The following is a 25,225-nucleotide window of genomic DNA, read 5'->3' on the forward strand; positions in this document are numbered from 1 at the left end:
AAATTAGGTCAACTCTAGTACACTATGGTATCACAGACTTGCATTCACTTCATTTACTGATGTTTAGAGGACAGAAAGAGCCCGTGCAGGTTATTCCACATATCCCTTCCAAAGGTCATGGCTGAGATGAGACATATGGACATTAGTGAGAGATGACAAACAAGAACACATAGAAAACCATTTTAAAGTAGACGCATGGATCTATGCACATTTACGCAATTGTTAGTTCACAATGGGCAGTTGCCATGGGGATAGAATATCAAAACATTCCAGGTGAAATCAAAAACTTCAGACCTGAAAAGATTTGGGGGTACATAATGTTTCCTGCTATAATTACATGTGTATGGAACCACTTGTTGAAGTGGACGGATGAATAATGGCAACAATACCTCCTATCGACTAGATCATCGACCATTACCGTTCTCCTAGCAGCAGGATAATAAGGATAACACATTCCCACCACTAAAGTGTCAATACTATCTCACAATTTCTACTTATTATAGACATTTGTAGATACCTAAGTAAACATTTCTAGAGAATGTCGAAACATTTACAGACACTAAGTTGAGGTTTAGCATGTCTTTGCAGGGAGACTGAATGTGTTGCCAGCATAATATCCTATGGAAGCCCATTCCCCCCATCACTTTATTTTTAATGTCAATACTATCTTATACCATTTGTTTCTTCATTTGTAACATTTTGTGATTACATTGGGGGGTTCAACCTGTCAACTATCAGCTAATCATGAGTCTTGTCAGATAATCATCAAGCCCTTGATTGGGTGAATCAGGTGAACTAATTCAGGGCTAAAACAAAATTGTGAAACGTCTGGGTGTCCCCGAGGAGGTGTTTTAGAAGCACTGGGCTAACCTAATCAGGTTAAACTCCAGACCCTAGTTGGAGGGTATGACATAAAATGGTTATGGGCTATGATGAGACCATATTTTTTCTAATTAGGTCATATGGTTAAAAAAAAAAATAGACAACTGCAATTGGACAATAGAACCAACAGGGGCGTGTTTGCTTTATGCAGGGTTGCATCATGTAGGCATTTGCATCTGTAATACATTTAAAAAAAGGTTACTCACACAGTATGTCAACACTATTGTGTTAATTGATTCATTCCAGTCAATAATTGTGGATTGAAGGTCTAGGTAGCCTAGCCACCCGAAATTTGAATATGAACCAAATTTGATCACATTCACATTTTCTCTTAACACAAATAAATAGGCCCATTTTAGGCTATACATACACAGCTTAGGCTACAAATACATGACGTTACTGATTATTTTCCCCTGGCCAGAGGGGATTAGCGCTTAATAGGCTTCTCTACCTGCAGCTGTGGATGTTATCAGTAGGCTACCGTTGATCAGACTGAAGCAAAGATAAATTGTGCACGAGTTGACAAATCATGATGCAAATCAGTCTAAACAACTTTACTTTGTCCCTATTTCCTTTTCTTTTTTTGAATTTTCCCCTTTTTCTCCCCAATTTCGTGGTATCCAATTGTTTTTAGTAGCTACTATCTTGTCTCATCGCTACAACTCCCGTACAGGCTCGGGAGAGACGAAGGTTGAAAGTCATGCGTCCTCCGATACACAACCCAACCAAGCCGCACTGCTTCTTAACACAGCGCCATCCAACCCGGAAGCCAGCTGCACCAATGTGTCGGAGGAAACACCTTGCACCTGGCAACCTTGGTTGGCGCGCACTGCTCCCAGCCCGCCACAGGAGTCGCTGGTGCGCGATGAGACAAGGATTTCCCTACCGGCCGAACCCTCCCTAACCCGTGCGACGCAAGGCCAATTGTGCGTTACGACAGAGCCTGGGCGCGATAAGTCCCTATTTTCAATGCATTCCGTGTCCATATGTTTTATCAAACCGAATCAAAAGTGTTGGGGCATATGCCAACTCGCCACACGTTTGCCAGCGGCCCTGCTGATCTCTGTAACATGGTTAGATTGAGATCGCCACATAATTTTGAGATAGCATCTCAAACGTTTTAGATAATATTGACACTTCTTTTTTCTTCTTTTTTAAATATGTGAGATGGCTTGGGAAATCGAGAATTACTCGCAGTTAAGATGGCGTTATGGGATACTTATTGGCTTGTAGAGAGACCTTTTCTACCTCTCTCAGCTAAAGTGGGGTGGGAAATACTCAATAGGGTCTATACTAACCAAATATGGTTCGTTTTGGAGGGGGACTACGTTGTACATACAGCACTTCATTCTCCAACCCTTCCATTGTCCCCAATGTAATACACTGTAATAGATTTTATACATGGGATACATACTGTTTTGTAGAAATAACTTTTCTACTTGTCTCAGCTAAAGTGGAGTTGGAAATACTCTGAAGGGTGTCTACCAAACAAATATGTGTAGTTTCATACATATCCAGCAACAGAGCTTTAAATGACCTGGTAGCCTACTATCCATGGTCCTGAAATCAATACACAAGCATCAACAACAACAAATAATCACAAAAGCTCAACTTTTTAAAAAATCAAAACGAATGTTAAATGTAATGAATACTAACTAGACTATCAGGACACAGTATAATCACACTTTCTGAACAACAATGGAGAAAATGATTTACAAGGTGTAGGCCGATATGCACTTCTTATCAAGGTTTGCCCATTAACTAGTTACAAATAAGAAATACGCGAGACAAGATTATTTACAAGCTATATTGTCATGATTATCGATCTAGGTCAGCAAAGGCACTTTTTATAGAGTTTAAAATGTATTACGTGAGACAACAAGGCTACAAGGCTAACAGTACACATATAATCAAGCTTTCAGAACGACAATGAAGAACATTATTTACAAGTTATAGGCCTCTGTGTTGATTTCCTCCAGTATACTACTGTAAAGGACTATTAACCAAGTTTTCAAAACCAATAACTGAGACAAGACTGGAAAATAATGCATAATACAGAGATGTGTTGATTATGTATCACGGTCAGCAAAGGCATTTTCTGTAGAGTTTAAAATGTATCTTGGATAACTGATATAAAACATACTCTGGCATGCCATTGTGACAAAGCGTATTCATAAGCACACAAACGCCATAACTAATTTAAAAAACATTACTTTTGTTGAAGCACCTTTGGTAGCGATTACAGCCTCGAGTCTTCTTGGGTATGACGCTACAAGCTTGGCACACCTGTATTTGGGGAGTTTCTCACATTCTTCTCTGCAGATCCTCTCAACCTCTGTCACGTTGCATGGGGAGCATTGCTGCACAGCTATTTTCAGGTCTCTCCAGAGATGTTTGATCGGGTTCAAGTCCAGGCTCTGGCTGGGCCACTCGCTTCGGCAGGACTCCCTCCATGTGGCAGACTATGCGGTGGATTTCCACATGCTACCAGAGGAGGGTGCCTGGAACCCGGAGGCACTGTTCGACACGTTCCTGCACGGATTATCGGAGGGAGTAAAGGACAAGCTTGCTGCCTGGGAACTTCCGATGGATCTCGACTCACTCATCGCTTTCACCATCCGGATCGATGGGCGGCAACGGGAACGTAGGAGGGAGACAAGGTTTGATCCTAATCGCAATCACTCACTCTAGGATCACAACTTGCATACCTGTACACAGACTTAACACCCAGCGTTGTCTGTATTGCAGTACTGCCAGTCATTGTGTGTCTACCTGTCCCTTCAAGAGACCTAGCTCATTTATAGGAATGAGTACTCTGGTGGGTCTTAAGGACAATGTAGCTTCTCCCCCTACTCACCCTCCTCTCCATGCCACCCTGCTGTGGGGTGACCAGTCCAAGTCTCTCCAGATACTCATCGACTCGGGTGCCGATATGAGTCTTATGGACATTACCCTGGCGCCCGAGCTTTGCATCCCCACTCAACCCCTCTCCATTCCCATGAATGTTAGTTCATGATCAAATTCCTGCTGAGTCTCCGCAGGTTCCTGTGGTATTGAGATTCTCTTGGCTTCTGTCGTTTGCCTGCCCCTGTTGCTGTAATAAATATTGTTACTTCAACACAGTCTGCATTTGGGTCTTACCTGAAACGTGATAGTGTGATACTGATTGAACACGGACAAAACTAAAATGTTTTTGTGCATTTGCAGCATCTCCCCTCCAGAACACCACACATGACTCAAGTTCACAGACAAAATAAAAACTATTTCAGACAAACTAAACTAAATTTCAGACAAAATAAAAATGCATTGAAGCATTGTTTACTAAATGGGGAATGCAGTCAGAGGCTATAAAGGTGCTGAAGATGACAGTCCCCTCAGTTCTCTCTTTGCTGAAGCCATGAGTGCACATTTCAGTGGCCAACAGATTGTAGATCTGATTTATTTCAGATGTCCAGGAGGAACAAGAGAACAATGACTTTGAAGAGGAGGTATCTGAAGAAGAAGATGGGGAACAACCCAGAGCACGATCCATCATCCTCAGATGAAGAAGAAAATCCCCAAGCTGAAAGAGAGACATTTTGTCAAAGAACAGCAAAACAACATAGTCCTTGTCACCACATGACACCCAGGGCAGGATGGCAGCACAACATGTCATAAGGACGACCCCAGGGACTACAAGACATGCAGTTGCCCATGTCCAGGACATCGCCTCAACGTTCTACATGTTCATCACACCAGCCATCCAAAAAATTAATCCTGGAGATGACAAATTTGGAGGGTTTCCGTAAATATGGAGACAACTGGAAAAGTATGGATGAGATTTACCTGCGTGCCTACATAGGGCTGCTAATCTCAACTGGTGTGTATAGGTCCTGAGACGAGGCTACATGGAGTCTTTTGGATGCAATTTTCCGTACCTCGATGCCACTGAAAGTCTTTCACACTTTCTCAAGAATGCTACGATTTGATAACAGTGAGTCAAGACTCTCTTATGGTCGCCAGTGAGAGACACTGGCGGCCATAAGAGAGGACTGGGAAAAGTGGGTGGAGCGTCTGCCATACCTCTACAACCCTGGGCCTGAAGTAACAGTGGATGAGCAACTGGTTCCATTCAGAGGTACATTTTTATTTTCATATCCGTAATGTAAGTGATTTTCACTGTTCATTTTATAATGTATTGCTGTAATATCATTGATGTATGAGATTGTTTTATGTGACACTGATACTAATTAGTGATAGGAATCTCTATTGTCAAAAGGTCGCTGTCCTTTCGGGCTGTATATGCCCAGCAAGCCAGCAAAGTATGGCATCAAGATATGGGTGGCCTGTGACGCACAATCCAGCTACGCTTGGAAGATGCAAGTCTACACAGGTAAGCCGACCAGTGGAGGCCAGAGAAGAACCAGGGGTTGTGGGTTGTGCTTGATGTGAGGGGGACACAATGATGTGAGGGGACACAATGTCATGTGTGAAAATTTCTTCACTTCTTATGAACTCAGTCAGCAGCTCCTGAAGAGGAAGATCACCATGGTTGGCACAGTTAGAAAGAACAAGCCTGAGCTCCCCCTGCACTCCTCACAACAAGGGGGAGAGAGGCCTTCTCATCAAAGTTTGCCTTCACCCCCACCACAACTCTAGTTTCTTACCTCCCAAAGAGGAAGAAGAATGTGGTCCTCCTGAGTACACAATGGCTGAGATCAGTGATCGTGAGGACAGGAAGCCAGCCATCATCCTGGACTACAACCACAACATGGACAACCTGGACAAGGTGATTGGAAGTTACAGCTGCAGGAGGATTGGCCCACTGGCCCCTGGTCATGTTCCATAATATCATTGATGTGTCCTCATACAATGCCTTCGTGATATGGAACAAAATCAACCCTACCTGAATGCCTGATAAGCGGAACAAGAAGAGGGTGTTCCTGGAGCAGCTGAGAAAGGCACTTGTAACCCCACACATTGAAAATAGGGATGGCCTCCCTCGCACTGCAGCCTCTGCAGATCTTTTAAAAGCTGTTCAGGGGGCTGAATCTTGTCCTGATCCACCTTAGGCTGTAGCTGGGGCAGGCAAGAGGAGGAGATGCAAATTCTGCCCCCCAAAGAAGAACTGTAAAACAAATACTTTGTGCTGCACATGTGAGAAAAACATCTGCAAAGTCCATGCTGATACACTTGGGGGTGGGGGCAATGGTTAAAAAATGGGAGAAGACTAGTATTTTGTAGTTGAATTCCTCATTGTACAGTATATATCACCATGTTGCCAAAACAATTAAAGACGGTTATTTCCCTTCAATAAAATGCATTCAAAACTACTTTCTGCAAATTTCTGCTACTTTCTTAGGCTATACAAGTGCTATCTCTTGCTAAAAAAGATATGTTTACACCTATGCAGTACCTTTAGCAATAATAATAATGAACCTCTACTTTAGTAAAGAAAACAATTATGACGGGTGTGATGTAATAAAAACGAGGGGTGTTTACTGATCAAATGCAGTCTTTCTGCATTGTGAAGAGGGAAAACACAGATATTTAAAGTTTGTGATGAAGGACTGGTTGTTTCTTCATGCAAAATAGATTTGGGGTTTAAAATTAGATTAAGCTGCTTTATTTTAGGGGTTTAGTGAAGGCGGGTCATTTTTTACCCTTAGGACACGGGGAGTATACAGAATGTTAAGACTACACAAGGGTTAAGCTATTCTCTGCTTCAATTTGGCCTCAGCGTCACACCATCCATACGTCGCCTCCGACCACATTTTCAGATCAAGCATAAATCATCTCTAATGCCATCATACTGTCGGCCAGTGGTTCCCAACTCCGGTTCTCGAGTAACCCCCCCCCCAACAGCAAAGTTTTATTGTAGCCGCAGACAAACACACTTGATTCAAATTGTCAACTAATCATCAGGCCCTCAATGCGTTTAATCAAGTATGTTTGTCCGGGGCTACAACAAACGTGTACTGTTGGGGGAACTGGAGGACTGGAGTTGGGAACCACTGCTGTAAGCCTATGGCTGCATTGGGAACCGCTGCTGTAAGCTTATGGCTGCATTGGGAACCGCTGCTGTAAGCCTATGGCTGCATTGGGAACCGCTGCTGTAAGCCTATGGCTGCATTGGGAACCGCTGCTGTAAGCTTATGGCTGCATTGGGAACCACTGCTGTAAGCCTATGGCTGCATTGGGAACCACTGCTGTAAGCCTATGGCTGCATTGGGAACCGCTGCTGTAAGCCTATGGCTGCATTGGGAACCACTGCTGTAAGCCTATGGCTGCATTGGGAACCGCTGCTGTAAGCTTATGGCTGCATTGGGAACCACTGCTGTAAGCCTATGGCTGCATTGGGAACCGCTGCTGTAAGCCTATGGCTGCATTGGGAACCGCTGCTGTAAGCCTATGGCTGCATTGGGAACCACTGCTGTAAGCCTATGGCTGCATTGGGAACCGCTGCTGTAAGCCTATGGCTGCATTGGGAACCGCTGCTGTAAGCCTATGGCTGCATTGGGAACCGCTGCTGTAAGCCTATGGCTGCATTGGGAACCGCTGCTGTAAGCCTATGGCTGCATTGGGAACCACTGCTGTAAGCCTATGGCTGCATTGGGAACCGCTGCTGTAAGCCTATGGCTGCATTGGGAACCGCTGCTGTAAGCCTATGGCTGCATTGGCGTTGCATGCCATTATCAGCTGCAAAATTGGTTCACATAGCTGAAACAATTGTGACAATCAAGTCAAACTAATTGGAGAGCTTATGACTTCACAAAAAGGTCCTGTTCATTTGAGAATACAACACAGAAACAGACAAATTAGAGACAGATTCCACTTCTTTATTGCAGGATTGTCAAATCAAATCAAATTGCATTTGTCACATGCGCCGAATACAACGGGTGTAGTAGACCTTACAGTGAAATGCTTACTTACAAGCCCTTAACCAACAATGCTTTAAGTTAAGAAAAAAAGTGTTGAGTAAAAAATAGATAAGTAAAAAATAAAAGTAACAAAAAAATAAACAGCAGCAGTAAAATAACAATAGCAAGGCTATATACAGGGGGTACCAGTACAGAGTCACGGTTAGTCGAGGTAATTGAGGTAATATGCACATACAGGTAGAGTTAAAGTGACTATGCATAGATAATAAACAGAGAGTAGCAGCAGCGTAAAAGAGGGGTCTGGGTAGCCCTTTGATTAGCTGTTCAGGAGTCTTATGGCTTAGGGATAGAAGCTGTTAAAGAAGCCTTTTTGACCTAGACTTGGCGCTCCGGTACCGCTTGCCGTGCAATAGCAGAGAGAACAGTCTATGACTAGGGTGGCTGGAGTCTTTGACATTTTTTAGGTCCTTCCTCTGACACCGACTAGTATAGAGGTCCTGAATGACAGGAAGCTTGGCCCCGGTGATGTACTGGGCCGTACGCACTACCCTATGTAGTGCCTTGCGGTCGGAGGCCGAGCAGTTGCCATTCCAGGCAGTGATGCAATCCGTCAGGATGCTCTCAATGGTGCAGCTGTAAAACCTTTTGAGGATCTGATGACCCATGCCAAAACTTTTCAGTCTCCTGAGGGGAATAGGTTTTGTCATGCACTCTTCACAACTGTCTTGGTGTACTTGGACCATGTTACTTTGTTGGTGATGTGGACACCAAGGAACTTGAAGCTCTCAACCTGCTCCACTACAGCCCTGTCGATGAGAATGGGGGGGTGCTCTGTCCTCCTTTTCCTGTAGCCCACAATAATCTCCTTTGTCTAGATCACATTGAGGGAGAGGTTGTTGTTCTTGCACCACACAGTCGGGTCTCTGACTTCCTCCCTATAGGCTGTCTCGTTGTTGTCGGTGATCAGGCCTACCACTGTTGTGTCATCGGCAAACTTAATGATGGTGTTGGGAGTTGTGCCTGGCTGTACAGTCATGAGTGAACAGGGGGTACAGGAGGGGACTGAGCACGTACCCCTGAGGGGCTCCCGTGTTGAGGATCAGCGTGGCGGATGTGTTGTTACCTACCCTTACCACCTGGGGACAGCCCGTCAAGTGGTACCGCCCTGGGGGCAGTCCCTCGTTTTAAGTTCAATCCTGTTCCATGAACTGAACTCTCGTTTTAATATGGTGATTCTTTCTTTTTTTTTTTTTTTCAAAAGAAACATTGAACATACTCAAATCATAGTGTAAAAGCAGGTGAGCTGATTCTACTCTTTTTGGCCATATGCTGGTGTTTTGTGGTGGAAAACTGAGCGGATCGAGTATAACACGTCAACCCTGTTACTCATAAAACATTTTATGTGTGAAGCTTGCATTCAATTGCCACTCTCGGTTGCTCACAAATAGCTTATGGTCGATGTAGTCAACCGGTCAACCATGTTACTTTATTTGGCACTACAGCGGATGGTTCTAATCCTGAATGGTTATTGTTTAAAACCGCATTCCAGCCAGTGTCTATTCCACAAGTTACAACCGGATAAATCTATGACGTTAAAATGCTATTTACTCTGTTCCATCTGACTGCACAATCCACTGTCTCATCAGCCGAGCTAGGCACTATATAAACTTGATCTCCACTATAAAGATCTAGACATTATTTCACATTACTTTTAGACTAACATTTTGTTTTGAACGGAGGAGATTTGTATAAACCTTGCTGTCTGTCTCAACGACATTTGCAACATTGTTTCAATATTCAAATTAGACCTCCAGCTGTCCCATAGTAGTCTAGTGGGAGGCTTCTCTCGGGCCTAACACCCATGCTGATATATCCTCCAAACACGAGCTTTATCACTTAATTATAGGCACTTACTGTAGTCTTTAAAAAATTGTACTTCTTGAGATGTGAAAGAGTATTTTTTTTTTTTTCAAAGATTTAAGTTTTGTTTTTCAGTCAACAAAGAAAACACAATACACATTCAGAAATGTGGCAGACATAATGGAATAAAAAAGAAAATGAAACAAACAAATTTGCAGCAGCACTATCAGCGATCATGTTAGGTATTTCCAGCTTTAGCTGAGATAACGAGAACATCAATAGTTTTATAGCCCCTTACACATCATGTATACAGACACATTTCCTTAATCACCACATTCAATCTGTCCAGTTTGAAATATAGTTGAGTAGTGGAGACCGACCCTGGGTTGTCTCTTGCGGAGGTCATAATTGAGCTTTACAAGAGGAAGAAAGTCAACAATCTGGTCAATCCACATTTTAAATGTAGGAGAGGAATCAGAAGCCCGCATTAGGAGAATACATTTGAAATCATGTTTTTTTTACAAAGTTGAACATGTGCTCTTTTATGACAGAATGTTAAAATTTGTTGAACCCCCCCCCCCCCCAAAAAAAAGGCACAGAATTGGTAGAGTTTGTATTTGAACGTGACTTGTCTGAATGGATGGGGGTGTTGATGAACACTTCTTAATTTGAACCTCTCTTTCTTAGGGATGGAGTGAGAGATCCTAACTTCAGTCAAATTCTCTAGTTCAGAATGGAGGACAGCTTAACGGGGTGGGGCAGAAGAATGTTGTGTGTGTAAGTGGATGGTGTGTGGCGCCCTCACATGGCCCAGCTCAGACATCACACACCCCAGGAGAGACTGGAGACAGGCCAATTACATCCTCAGGAAGTTCAACTCTGACAGGTGATTGGTCCGGACATGGAACTGTTTGTTTTGACCTTTATTCTTAATTCGTCAGGTCCTTATGGATCTTCGGTAGCCCAAGCCCAAATTCCCTATTGACTGACAGGATTTGATAGATTTCTGCAATATGGTTAAACTTCCACCTAGCCTTTCAGTGAGCAAGTGGAGCTATTATCATATTGCTCACATTTTTCAAATCCTCTCCGATCTCGACAAGTGCATAGGGTCTAGGGGTCCATTTGGGATTGGACCTCTGTGTAATGTGACTAACCTAACCCCTGACCCCTACCCCGTCAGAGCTAAGTTGATCTCAGACCGTGGCGGTGTTAAGCATCACTTCTAACCACCTTGTTGTTGACGGCCTGATCAAGAGGTAAGACCAGAACTTTAACCCTGACTCTGTCTGACCCTAATGCTGCGTTCATAACATCTCGTAAATTCTGAAATACCAGCATACGACTGGTAATTACTAGTGGGAAACTCGTCTATCATTTCTGAACTCTTGATTTCTCCTACATGTTTAACTCTGAAGTCACATACTAAGTAAATTACTTCGATAACAGCATTTTCTGCAGTTAAATTAAACAAAACCTTATTTATAAAAAATTATCTATTTAATATGTTTTTTGAACACTAATTGGTTTGCCTGCATAATATCTGTACTTTTAGTTTATGTTTGTCTCAGCGGCCAATCGGTGTTCTCGACGAGTTCAAAGCACGTGAATGCACAGAACGCAGACAACTCGTTCCTCCCAGTTTACAAGTAATATTTTACGAGGTTTCCACTTACTGTGAACGCAGCATTACCCTAGCATTGTTTAAATTGGGGACACACGTGGGAACGCCCAGCACCCAACATCAGAGTTTTTCCCCACAAAGCCGACATGGAATTTATACTAGTGCGTTAATTAAGGATAGGTGTCCCGCTAGCGGGACAACTTCCGGTGAAACTGGAGGGCGCGCAATTCAAATAAATAATCATAAATCATATGGATATTAAATATTTAGGTACATACACAGTGGGGCAAAAACGTATTTAGTCAGCCACCAATTGTGCAAGTTCTCCACTTAAAAAGATGAGAGAGGCCTGTAATTTTCATCATAGGTACACTTCAACTATGACAGACAAAATGAGAGAAAAGAATCCAGAAAATCACATTGTAGGATTTTTTATGAATTTATTTGCAAATTATGGTGGAAAATAAGTATTTGGTCACCCACAAACAAGCAAGATTTCTGGCTCTCACAGACCTGTAACTTCTTCTTTAAGAGGCTCCTCTGTCCTCCACTCGTTACCTGTATTAATGGCACCTTTTTGAACATGTTATCAGTATAAAAGACACCTGTCCACAACCTCAAACAGTCACACTCCAAACTTCACTATGGCCAAAACCAAAGAGCTGTCAAAGGACACCAGAAACAAAATTGTAGACCTGCACCAGGCTGGGAAGACTGAATCTGCAATAGGTAAGCAGCTTGGTTTGAAGAAATCAACTGTGGGAGCAATTATTAGGAAATGGAAGACATACAAGACCACTGATAATCTCCCTCGATCTGGGGCTCCACGCAAGATCTCACCCCGTGGGGTCAAAATGATCACAAGAACAGTGAGCAAAAATCCCAGAACCACACGGGGGGACCTAGTGAATGACCTGCAGAGAGCTAGGACCAAAGTAACAAAGCCTACCATCAGTAACACACTACGCCGCCAGGGACTCAAATCCTGCAGTGCCAGACGTGTCCCCCTGCTTAAGCCAGTACATGTCCAGGCACGTCTGAAGTATGCTAGAGAGCATTTGGATGATCCAGAAGAAGATTGGGAGAATGTCATATGGTCAGATGAAACCAAAATATAACTTTTTGGTAAAAACTCAACTCGACGTGTATGGAAGACAAAGAATGCTGAGTTGCATCCAAAGAACACCATACCTACTGTGAAGTATGAAGGTGGAAACATCATGCTTTGGGGCTGTTTTTCTGCAAAGGGACCAGGACGACTGATCCATGTAAAGGAAAGAATGAATGGGGCCATGTATCGTGAGATTTTGAGTGAAAACCTCCTTCCATCAGCAAGGGCATTGAAGATGAAACGTGCCTGGGTCTTTCAGCATGACAATGATCCCAAACACACCACCCGGGCAACGAAGGAGTGGCTTCGTAAGAAGTGTTTCATGGTCCTGGAGTGGCCTAGCCAGTCTCAACCCCATAGAAAATCTTTGGAGGGAGTTGAAAGTCTGTGTTGCCCAGCAACAGCCCCAAAACATCACTGCTCTAGAGGAGATCTGCATGGAGGAATGGGCCAAAATACCAGCAACAGTGTGTGAAAACCTTGTGAAGACTTACAGAAAACGTTTGACCTCTGTCATTGCCAACAAAGGGTATATAAAAATGTATTGAGATAAACTTTTGTTATTGACCAAATACTTATTTTCCACCATCATTTGCAAATAAATTCATTAAAAATCCTACAATGTGATTTTCTGGATTTTTTTCTCTCATTTTGTCTGTCATAGTTTTAGTGTACCTATGATGAAAATTACAGGCCTCTCTCATCTTTTTAAGTGGTAGAACTTGCACAATTGGTGGCTGACTAAATACTTTTTTGCCCCACTGTATGTGTTAGTAGACTAGGGGCCTGAGGGCACACCCTTAATATGTTGTGAAATCTGTTGTGAATGTATTGTATGTATGTTTTTTGAAATAATTGCCTTCATTTTGCTAGGAAGAGTAGCTGCTACCTTGGCAGCAGCTAATGGGGATCCATAATAGATACAAATGCATACGTACACACGCACATTTGTGGAGGTTAAGATGTGTGTCCTGGTGAAAGGAGAGGAAAGTCATGTTTTTCTGAATGTTCTTCCTCAGAGGGAGTAGCATCAGAAGCAGCAGGATAGAGCCCTCGCACACTAACCCTTTCAGAGAGGAAAGAGGGTATGACACCATCTGCCTCCTCACTTCCTACATGCACACACACACAGCTGTTTTCAGATCTCTCCAGATATGTAGGCATCAACATTGACAGTGGTGTAAAAAATACTTTAAAGTACGACTTTTGTCCGTTTTGGGGGGTATTTGTACTTTACTTTATATTTTTTAAACTTTTACATTTACTTCACTACATTCCTAAAGAAAGTAATGTACTTTTTACTCCAAACATTTTCCCTGAACCCCAAAAGTACTCGTTAAATGTTCAATTCACACACTTATCAAGAGAACATCCCTGGTCATTCCTACTGCCTCTGATCTGGTGGACTCACTCAATAAACACACATGCTTAATTTGTAAATGATGTGCTCCTGGCAATCTGTAAATACAAATAAATAATGCAATCTGGTTTGACTACAATAAGGAATTTGAAATGATTTGTAATTTTACTTTTGATACTTGAGAATATTTTAGCAATTACATTTACTTTTGATACTTATATAAAAACCAAATACATTTAGACTTTTACTCAATAGTATTTTACTGGATGACTTTCACTTTTACTTGGGTCGTTTTCTATAAGGTATCTTTACTTTTACTCAAGTATGACAATTGGGTACTTTTTACACCACTGAAAATAGATACATCTTACAACCACTAGGCTAGTACTAGGAGCCTGTCGAAAATGAAACAATATTTTTCATATACTTCTGTCTACTTTAGAGCGCTGTCTATCAACCGGCAGGGTGGCACCACGTTTGTTCATGTTAAACCTCAAATCATGTTTGGCCACTGTTTGTGGAAAGTTTTCTGAATAAGCCTTGGACTATCTGACTGTCATTTTCCCACACAGTCATTGAACTTGTGACGGTGTTGGGCAAGGTTTTTGTCAGTTCGCCTACCTAGTAAAAAGCTTACCTGTGGCAGGGCGCATACTCTGCCTGGCCGGTTTCTGTCTGTGGAAGAAGGGATCCCTACAGTCAGCGTACTAGAACTCTTCGATACAAGGGAGCGAAATCATTTTGTGGAGAAGACCCATCGTTAAAAGGTGGGTGCCGCTTAAAGTTGTACTTATTTCCTAAAACAACTATAGTAGCCGACTGAGCTTGTTTTCAGACCGATTAACTCATTTTTTGAAGATTGTGTACATACTCATGTCAGTGTCAGGCGGCCTATTTTTCATTTTTTGTCGCTTTTTGTTCACTTTTTTTTCTCAACCTGCCTTCTGCACACCCTGAATGAAACTTAGTAAACCTATTCCTGTTTTAAAACAATTTTCATTTAAACATACTATCTATGGAGTCTAGACAATAGAATCCAGGCTTGTGCAATTGTTAAGTTCTTGAAACTAATGGGAAGTCCCCTTTTTATCCCCACCATGTCTCCACCAACATTGTGGTTACTCACAATACTAACCTAAATGACAGAGTGAAAAGAAGGAAGTTTGTACAAAATAAAAAATAATACAAAATGTGCATCCTGTTTGCAATAAAGCACTAAAGTAAAACTGCACAAACAAAATTAATATCCTGAATACAAAATGTTATGTTTGGGGCAAATACAACACATCCCTGAGTACCACTTTCAAGCATGGTGGTGGCTGGATTATGTTATGGGTATGCTTGTCATCGGCAAGGGCTAGGCAGTTTTTTGGGGGTTATAAAAAGACCTGGAATAAAGCTAAGTACAGGCAAAATCATAGAGGAAAACCTGCTTCAGTTTGCTCTCCAACAGACAGAGACAAATGCACCTTTCAGCAGCACAATAACCTAAAACACAAGGCCAAATATACACAAGTTGCTTATCAAGACAACATTGAATGTTCCTGGGAGACCTAGTTACAGTTCTGACTTAAACCGGCTTTAAAATCTATGGCAAGACTTGAAAATTATTGTCTAGCAATGATCAACAACAACTTGACAGAACTTGAAGAATGAAAATAAAAATGTATGCGCAAATATTGTACAATCCAGGTGTGCAAAGCTCTTAGAGACGTACCCAGAAAGACTCACAGCTGCAATCGCTGCCAAAAGTGACTCTAACATGTATTGACTCAGGGGTTGAATACTTATGTAATCATGAAATATTTGGGGGTTTTTTCTTCACTTTTTAATTTATTTTTTTTTTTTTTACAAATGTTTGAGTTTTTCTTCCACTTTGACATTACAGTATTTTTTGTAGATCGTTGAGAAAAAAATACAATTAAATCCACAACAAAATGTGGAAAAAGAAAAGGGATGTGAATCATTTCTGAAGGCACAGTATAATGTAAAGTGCTTTAAGCACCAGCAAAAAGTGCATAGGGGCCTACCGGTATGAAGTCAATTCATTATGTATTGCTGAAGTGCTTATAGTTGAATCCCATTGAGCTTTTACTCTGCCACCTGTTATTAACTCATTCCTTAAATTAAGTCAAACTCAATTTTCACCTCACCACCTCTGCTCACTGGGAGGGAGCCTATAGCATGACATGTTTTTCATTCACAATGTGTTGAATGAATAACTCAAAATAAATGTGTGGTTGTGTACTGCATCACAAGACATCTCAGTTCACCTAGCGAGGGGTGTCATGCACCCCAAAAATCTAAGGTGGCACAATGTATGCAAGGATGGCTAGGGTGTGCTCCAGAGGGGGCCTAGTCCCCCCTGTCTGCAAGTTAGGGAATTTATAATTTTTCAAACACCTAAAACAGCATTTTCCTGCAATCTATAGAGCCATAATCATTATACTTAATTCTTAAATCATTATTCTTAAATATATATATATATATATATATATATACAGTATCCTGAGCTGCCTGTGTCCTCCTGACTGGTGTTTTTATTTATTTTAAGAAACTAAATATGCTTCTCTGGATTTCTGAAAAAATCTGGGCAGAAGATTAAAAGGAATGTGGTTCTTATTCAATCAAATCAAATTTATTTATATAGCCCTTCGTACATCAGCTGATATCTCAAAGTGCTGTACAGAAACCCAGCCTAAAACCCCAAACAGCAAGCAATGCAGGTGTAGAAGCACAGTGGCTAGGAAAAACTCCCTAGAAAGGCCAAAACCTAGGAAGAAACCTAGAGAGGAACCAGGCTATGTGGGGTGGCCAGTCCTCTTCTGGCTGTGCCGGGTGGAGATTATAATAGAACATGGCCAAGATGTTCATAAGTGACCAGCATGGTCCAATAATAATAAGGCAGAACAGTTTAAACTGGAGCAGCAGCACGGCCAGGTGGACTGGGGACAGCAAGGAGTCATCATGTCAGGTAGTCCTGAGGCATTCAATACATGTTGTAATTGCTTGCCTTTCTAAATTCTTAACAACCTTGCCAGCAGGCATGCCAGCTAAGCTAGGTAGACAAGCTAGCTACTCTAATTTGATTGATAGCCTGAAATAACTTATTGGTTGGAAAATTAGAAACCCATCTGGACTATTTAAAGCCAAATATAAACGGGACAAATCTGAGGGGGCTGGGCACCCTATGGGCTTGACTCCTCTGCACCCAGCTGTTGTTCTGTGTTACATACTCCTTAAAGTTACATTGCCTTTTTCAGTGTGTGTGTGTGTGTGTGTTGGTTCAAGGGCTCAGAAGGACATGTGTGGGAGCCTCGGGATGAGGACATATTCTATCCAGATGCATTAGTTTGTCTGTCTCCGCACGTCCAGAGGAAGATGCCTTGTATTTGCCTCTGATGTGCTGCTTGAGATGGAAGTTGGTCTTTGGCTGTAAAGGAGTTACCTGCATTCCTCTGTGTTCATATGATCCTCTGTGATCTTATACAATACACTTGTTTGACAGTGGACCCTGCATCTGTGCCCGGAGGGCCTAGGCTTGTTGTCATATTATCAAATCCAACATTTTAGGATGACAAAAGCAAATGTGGTACTGTCATGGAATGGCGTAAAGGATTAAGGAATAGTCTACAACTGTTACATGATGTGTATGTTAATTCACCAAACTCTATAATGTTGTATTTTATTGCCTTGGAAGTGTTTTTGTTCTGTATCCTTCAGCCACAGAGCACTTTTTTTTGTTTTCAGCAGATCATTTCATAAACAGGCCTGTTGCCATCATAAATAAAAACAGACTTTTTTACTACTCTCTCCACCCTCATACCTCTCTTTTCCCCACCCATCCTCTCTCTCCATTTTCCCCAGCCCTCTTACTGCAAATGGTAGGGAGTATCTTCTTTCAACCCTCCCCACATTACCCCCATTGCCTCATCACCCATCTGAACCATTACTCTTGTATCACGCTTAAAGACACTCCCTCAGTGCCCACTCTCTCCCCTACCCCCAGTGCCCCATCGCCCATCTTAACCATTACTTTTCCCTTCACCTTTCCAGCCTCTTCACTCACCCCATCTGAAGCCCATTTCTCCTCCCTGTGTGGTGCTCTGCCCCATGATGAGTGCGCAGCCTCGGAGGATCCGCCTAAAGCCCTGGCTGTTAGCCCAGGTGAACAGCGGGAGGTACCCAGGCCTGCAGTGGCTCAGCCCGGACCACCGGATCTTCCAGATCCCCTGGAGACACGCCACAAGACACCTGCCCACCTCTGAGGAAGAGAACACCATCTTCAAGGTGAGAGGGGGGTCCATGCTGAGAATGGCATGACAGATCTGAATACTTAGACTCTGTATGCCGTCATTTGTATATCAAACTGTAGTTAGATCAAAGTTTTGTCTTAGATCTACTTTTTCTTTGATCACTACTAGCAAGTCGAGGAACAGACATTTGTCAAAAGCTAAACCATTTTCAGAAGTGTTTAATCAAAACAGCACAGACATTATTCCCTTCAAGTAGCACGTTTCAAAAAAGTATTTCTAGGGAACTCTGCTACTAAACTCAGCAAAAAAAGAAACGTCCTCTCACTGTCAACTGCGTTTATTTTCAACGAACTTAACATGTGTAAAGATTTGTATGAACATAAGATTCAACAACTGCGACATAAACTGAACAAGTTCCACAGACATGTGACTAACAGAAATGGAATAATGTGTCCCTGAACAAAGGGGGGTGTCAAAATCAAACGTAACAGTCAGTATCTGGTGTGACCACCAGCTGCATTAAGTACTGCAGTGCATCTCCTCCTCATGGACTGCACCAGATTTGTCAGTTCTTTCTGTGAGATATTACCCCACTCTTCCACCAAGGCACCTGCAAGTTCCCGGACATTTCTGAGGGGAATGGGCCTAGTCCTCACCCTCCGATCCAACAGGTCCCAGACGTGCTCAATGGGATTGAGATCTGGGCTCTTCGCTGGCCATGGCAGGTCACTGACATTCCTGTCTTGCAGGAAATCACGCACAGAACAAGCAGTATGGCTGGTGGCATTGTCATGCTGGATGAGCCTCCTGAAGGGTACCACATGAGGGAGGAGGATGTCTTCCCTGTAAACGCATAGCGTTGAGATTGCCTGCAATGACATCAAGCTCAGTCCGATGATGCTGTGACACACCGCCCCAGACCATAACGGACCCTCCACCTCCAAATCGATCCTGCTCCAGAGTACAGGCCTCGGTGTAACGCTCATTCCTTCGACGTTAAACGCGGTCCTGCCTTACAACAGGCCTACAAGCCCTAGTCCAGCCTTTCTCAGCCTATTGTGGAAAGTCTGAGCACTCATGGAGGGGTTGTGTGTTCCTGGTGTAACTCGGGCAGTTGTTGCCATCCTGTACGTGTCCCACAGGTGTGATGTTCGGATGTACCGATCCTGTGCAGGTGTTGTTACACGTGGTCTGCCACTGCGAGGATGATCAGCTGTCCGTCCTGTCTCCCTGTAGCGCTGTCTTGTGCGTCTCACAGTATGGCCAGTATTGCCCCCAGTATTGCCCTCATCTGCAGTCCTCATGCCTCCTTGCAGCATGCCTAAGGCACGTTCGCGCAGATGAGCAGGTACCCTGGGCATCTTTCTTTTGGTGTTTTTCAGAGTCAGTAGAAAGGCCTCTTTAGTGTCTTAAGTTTTCAGAACTGTGACCTTAATTGCCTACCGTCTGTAAGCTGTTAGTCTTAACGACCGTTCCACAGGTGCATGTTCATTAATTGTTTATGGTTCATTGAACAAGCATGGGAAACGGTGTTTAAACCCTGTGAAGGTCTGTGAAGTTATTTGGATTTTTACGAATTATCTTTGAAAGACAGGGCCCTGGAAAAGGGATCTTTCGTTTTTTGTTTGTCATCCACACACTTCCTTATCCCATTCAGCGATAAATGCATCAACTGTTTTAGTGAACTGAAAGAGCCTTAGTTTCATTTCCACTGCTTCTCTAGTGTCAAACCTCTCTGGGTGTTCCTGACCTCGTGTATAAGGATGTCCACATGATATCCATTGCACCAACAGCAGTAATTGCCTACTCCCTGCCTGCTTTTGGCTGGAGTCATTTCCTCATTAGCCATTACCCTGTTCTCCATTTACAGTGCATTCGGAAAGTATTCAGACCCCTTTTTGCACATTTTATTACGTTACAGCTTTATTCTAAAATGTATTAAATACGTTTTTTCCCTTAACAGTCTACACCAATACCCTATAATGACAAAGCAAACCGTTTTTTGACATTTTTGCAAATGTAGAAAAAAAACAAAAAACACAGAAGTACCTTATTTACGTAAGTATTCAGACCTTTTGCTCTGAGACTCCGGTGTATCCTGGGAAGTGTACCAAAAACATTATGCAGCACAAGAACACAGTGGCCATCATTCTTAAGTGGAAGAAGTTTGGAACCACCAAGACTCTAGGAAGAGCTGCCCGCCCGGCAAAACAGAGCAATCGGGGGAGAACGGCCTTAGTTCGAGGTGTGACCAAGAACCTAATGATCACTCTGACAGAGGTCTAGAGAGTTCCTTTGTGGAAATAGGAGAACCTTCCAAAATGACAACCATCACTGCAGCACTCCACCAATCTGGCCTTTACGGTAGAGTGGCCAGACAGAAGCAACTCCTCAGTAAAAGGCACATGATAGCCCGCTTGGAGTTTTGCCAAAAGACACCTGAAGGACTCAGACCATGAGAAACAAGATTATCTGGCCTGAATGCCAAGCGTCACATCAGGAGGAAACCTGGCACTATTCCTGTGGTGAAGCATGGTGGTGGCAGCATCATGCTGTGGGGATGTTTTTCAGCGGCAGGGACTGGGAGACTAGTCGGGATCGAAGGAAAGCAGAACAGAGCAAAGTACAGAGAGATCCTTGATGAACCTGCTCCAGAGCAATCATCACCTCAGACTGGGGTGACGGTTCAACTTCCAACAGGACAACAACCCTAAGCACACAGCCAAGACAACGCAGGAGTGGCTTCGGGACAAGTCTGTGAATATCCTCAAGTGGCACATCCTTGAACCCGATCGAACATCTCTGGAGAGACATGAAAATGGCTGTGCAGCGACGCTCCCCATCCAACCTGACAGAGCTTGAGTGGATCTGCAGAGAAAAATAGGAGAAACTCCCCAAATACAGGTGTGCCAAGCTTGTAGTGTCATACCCAAGGAGACTTGAGGCTTTAATCTCTGCCAAAGGTGCTTCAAAAAAGTACTGAGTAAAGGGTCTGAATACTTATGTAAATGTGATATTTCTGCTACAATTTCTAAACACCTGTTTTTGGGTTGTCATTATGTGGTATTGTGTGTAGATTGATGAGGGGGGGGGGGGGCTATTTAGCCCATTTTAGAATAAGGCTGTAATGTAACAAAGTGTGGAAAAAGTCAAGGCGTCTGAATACTTTCTGAATGCACCCTAGTTGTGACTAATGTGGTTGGTTAATGGCAGTGCAGTAACCCACCCATGACCCCTGTAAGCTTATGAAACAACAAGTTAAATACTCGGCAGTGGGCAACTTTTTACAGGCACATAATGCCGAAATTAAATTGTTTATTCATCATTTGTTCCAGGGCACTTCAATTAGCACTGCTACCCTTAATAATTGCCCCTTGGGGATGAATTTGATGGGGATGGATTTGATTTGAATTTAATTTAACCCTCACCCATTTGATTCCATCCAGATGTGACCCCTTCTCCCATTCATTAAAATGTAACCTCATTCTCCTCCTTGCCTACCCCTCTCTTCCCCCAGGCCTGGGCTCTGGAGACAGGGAAGTACCAGGAGGGTCTGGATGAGCCTGACCCAGCCAAGTGGAAGGCCAACCTGCGCTGTGCCCTCAACAAGAGCCGGGAGTTCAAACTGAAATACGACGGCACCAAGGAGACACCCGTCCAGCCCTACAAGATCTACGAGGTCTGTGACCAGCCCTGCAATGGAGGTAAGAGTGTGTGTAAGCATGCAGGCTCATTGGCAGCTTTGCAAGTCTTATCTGATTGTCTGTCTTCAAATTTAAATTAGTTATTTTAGAATAACTTTGTTGAACTTGTCTAACCTCCAGATATGAATGTTTTGTGAAACTAATGAGATTTTCTCCCCCATGTTGATGGCATATTCCTTTTTGATTTGGTTTCAGACACAGTTGATGAAGATGAGGAGGAGGTAAGGTGTAGACAATCACTTTTCCATTATTTCAGAACAATGTGTTATCTCAAAACAATCTGAGAACAATACCCATATATCAGCTTTTTTACACAAACATTAAATCTTGTCTTTTTCAGATGCCGAATATTGTTGGACTCTCCATTGGTAAGTGTATACTGTCAATACACCTTTGCTACTGAGCCATGGGTGAATTGGGCAGAAATCGCTTGAAAGGTTAACCGTTTGAAATGTGCCACTATTGACATTATGCGACGTCTTAAGTGTGTGTGTGTTCTCCTGTCTCTCCCAGACCCCAGAATTAGTGACCCACACAGTTTTCAGACATTCCCTACTGCACATAGGATAGACTTTCCCTTCAGCTCCGCTCTCAATCACAGATATGGCACCCCCCACCACACCCCTATGTACTCCAATCCCAACGGGAGCATTACCATGGCAGCACATCTCCCTCAGCCAACCATGGCTCCCCCGGAGTTTTCTGCCGACGTTCCATTGGTGGTGAAGTTGGAACATGGGGTCTTTGTGCACCCTGGACCCGTAGGACCCTCCAACAGCCTGGGGGTGGGTGGAGGGAGCATGCAGCCTCCTGTGGTCACCGAGATATCCCCCATGGTTCCTTCTGCTGCATCTGTGGCTCCGGTTGACCATAACCCAGGTGCCGACCCCATGGAGGCCATGTCAGGAGTCCAGAACCAGGAAGAAGGGCAGGCGCTGCCACCCTACAAATATGACCTGCTGAACAGCCTGCCATGTGAGTGGAATAGAACCTATAGGTCCATGCTGTGTTGAGAAGAATACTGCTTTATGTACAATGGCTTTACTTTCGCAGTCAGGGACTTCTGCAATAGTTCCTTGCATGTTATCCAAAAAAATAATTCATTGCAATTCCCCTACCATAACAACAGGGTGTTCAACTTTATTTGGTATTACAATTCATTCACTCAAATTGACTCATTCGATGGATTATCGGGCACTATCGGGCATTAGTGTAGCAGTCTGGAATACCTGCCTGTCACACCCATCAAATGGAACACACCGGAAGCTGTCTGAAAGTGTGGGGGATGGTAAGACAGGTTCTGTCGTGAATTGGAATGGGCAAAATCGAGTTTTGCCCTTTCTAATAGCTAAAGCGATTATGTGTTATTCATTGATTAGAAAGAGCTTTATTCAATGTTGACTTTTTGAAGTGCCCACAATTATTCTAACACTACATTATTTGACTCTGGTTTCAGTGACTGACCTAGACATGAAGTTCCAGTACCGGGGTCGCAAGATGGGCTCCCTGACGGTGAGTAACCACCAAGGCTGCCGGCTGTACTACGGCCACCTGGAGCCCACCCCGGAGCAGGTGGACCTGTTCGGCCCTGTCAACCTCAACCAAGTTCTCTTCCCTGGCTCGGCCGACATCCAGAACGAGAAGCAGCGGTTCTACACAGAGCACCTGCTGGATGTGATGGACCGAGGCCTGATCCTGGAGATCTGGGAGCAGGATATATACGCTATCAGGTTGTGTCAGTGCAAGGTGTATTGGTCTGGGCCGGGCGTTGACGAGCAGGGGCCACCCAACCCTATGGAGAGGGAGAGGAAGTACAAAGTGTTCAGCCTCAATAACTTCCTGCACGGTGAGTCGGTCAATCCATTTTATTGCTGGGTATTTTAGTCATCTTCGGCACAAGTTTCATAGTGTTTGAATCCCCATCTGATCCCTCAAAACACCCTATTTTTCGATTGAGATTCAATAATCACATAACACCAAATTATCCTGTCAGATGACAATGCTGGACTCTTGCCATGATTTTTCAGTTAACTTGAGGCTGTCTGAGTTTCAATTGATCCCTGAATATTTCAGTCACATGCCCTTTCTGTGAGTAAGATCTTGAATAGTACTTATTGCTTGTACTGCTATTGTTGCACAGACCAGGCATCCAAATGGATTAGCTGTAGAACAGATATTACAGGAGATAACCTTTATTCCTCCCTCTCATGCACACACATACCAACAACAGGGCTCATCTTGTTCCAGAAGGGTGAAACTCCCACCCCACCACCGTTTGAGCTCTACTTCTGCTTTGGGGAGGACTGGCCAGATCAACGGAAACCCAAGGAGAAGAAGCTCATCGTTGTGCAGGTGAGCCGAACGAATTGACCCCATACCCTTGACAGATCCAGTACACACACACACACATGACATAACAGGGACCCTCCATGTCTAGGTGGTCCCCGTGGTGGCGCGGATCCTAACAGAGATGTTTTCCGGAGACCTGTCCTGGTCCACAGACAGCATCCGGCTGCAGATCTCCAACCCAGACCTGAAGGATCAGACGGTGGAACAGTTCAAGGAACTCCAGAGGCTTCTCCAGAGTCAGCATGGCCTGGGACCCTGAGTCAGGGGCCTCTTTCTGGGTCTTAAACAGGGCCTGTCCTGGATAAATAACCTTATTCAACTGCCATTAATGTTTTGTGTGTTGGACTATTAGCCTTCTTTCAACTCTGAGCCTCCCTCAATATAATCTTCATCCATACCATCCAGCCTAGAGCCCTGTGTCTTAACTGGATCTTGGGCAGAACTACTTCTACATCATCAAAACCCAGACTGCTGTATCCTCAATGTGTTTAGTCTCTTAAATTATTTTTTTGAATTACAATAATTACCACTGCAGTATTTTTTTTAAATATATAGTTGTGGCAGATATGACTTAACTGTCACAAATTTCTATCCATTTTCCTTTTGCAACACTGTAACTGGCTCTCTCTCTGATGCTATGAGGCCAAAAATGTGACACACAATGTGAAAAGTATTGTAACGTTATTTTTTATGAATAAATTAATCAGCAAAGTGGTAATTTATTTATTGACCAAAACAGACCATTTTGTACTCGAGTCAACTGTCAGAGGGTGTTTTAGTCAAGGCAAGGATGCAGTATCCACTGGTACTGTCGCTTCACACAGGCTCATCACCCTCAGATTCCATAGGCAATTCTAGAACATTGAGAAACGCTTACCTTCATTCAGTTAACAGCTGGAAGGGAACCTGTTTGACTTGAACACAGAGACCGGGTCGTACATTGTGGGCGTGATCCAAACATGTACTTGGCAGTGAGGGTGAACCGGTCAGCAAATTACCCTCAGCTGTCACTCACCACCCTTCTATGGAGTTCTACACACATTCACTGGGAATTTGACGAGTGTGAATGGGCTCAAGGAAAAGTAGGGGCTGTTGTGTGGAAGTGTCTCTGGATATATTTCCACCGAGTTGCAGCTACACAGTAAGCTACTTAATGTCCAGACAAATGCATGTCGGCATCTAAGTAGAAAACACATATGGCACTCAATGCGTAATATCA

At 43.4% G+C, this 25,225-nt stretch overlaps 1 protein-coding gene across 1 annotated transcript; it reads left to right on the plus strand.

Annotated features, from left to right (window-relative positions):
- Window positions 1–14,128: 14,128 nt before the first annotated feature.
- Window positions 14,129–24,720, plus strand: LOC115133223 (interferon regulatory factor 6-like). Its single transcript, XM_029666218.2, has 9 exons — window positions 14,129–14,464; window positions 17,754–17,987; window positions 21,471–21,657; window positions 21,853–21,878; window positions 21,998–22,025; window positions 22,171–22,632; window positions 23,114–23,503; window positions 23,888–24,009; window positions 24,095–24,720. The coding sequence occupies exons 2-9, from the start codon at window positions 17,811–17,813 to the stop codon at window positions 24,263–24,265; spliced, it is 1,563 nt and encodes a 520-aa protein (XP_029522078.1). The 5' UTR covers window positions 14,129–14,464; window positions 17,754–17,810; the 3' UTR covers window positions 24,266–24,720.
- Window positions 24,721–25,225: the final 505 nt, after the last annotated feature.

Source organism: Oncorhynchus nerka, linkage group LG8, assembly GCF_034236695.1.
Source record: "Oncorhynchus nerka isolate Pitt River linkage group LG8, Oner_Uvic_2.0, whole genome shotgun sequence".
NCBI classification, from domain to species: Eukaryota; Metazoa; Chordata; class Actinopteri; order Salmoniformes; family Salmonidae; genus Oncorhynchus; species Oncorhynchus nerka.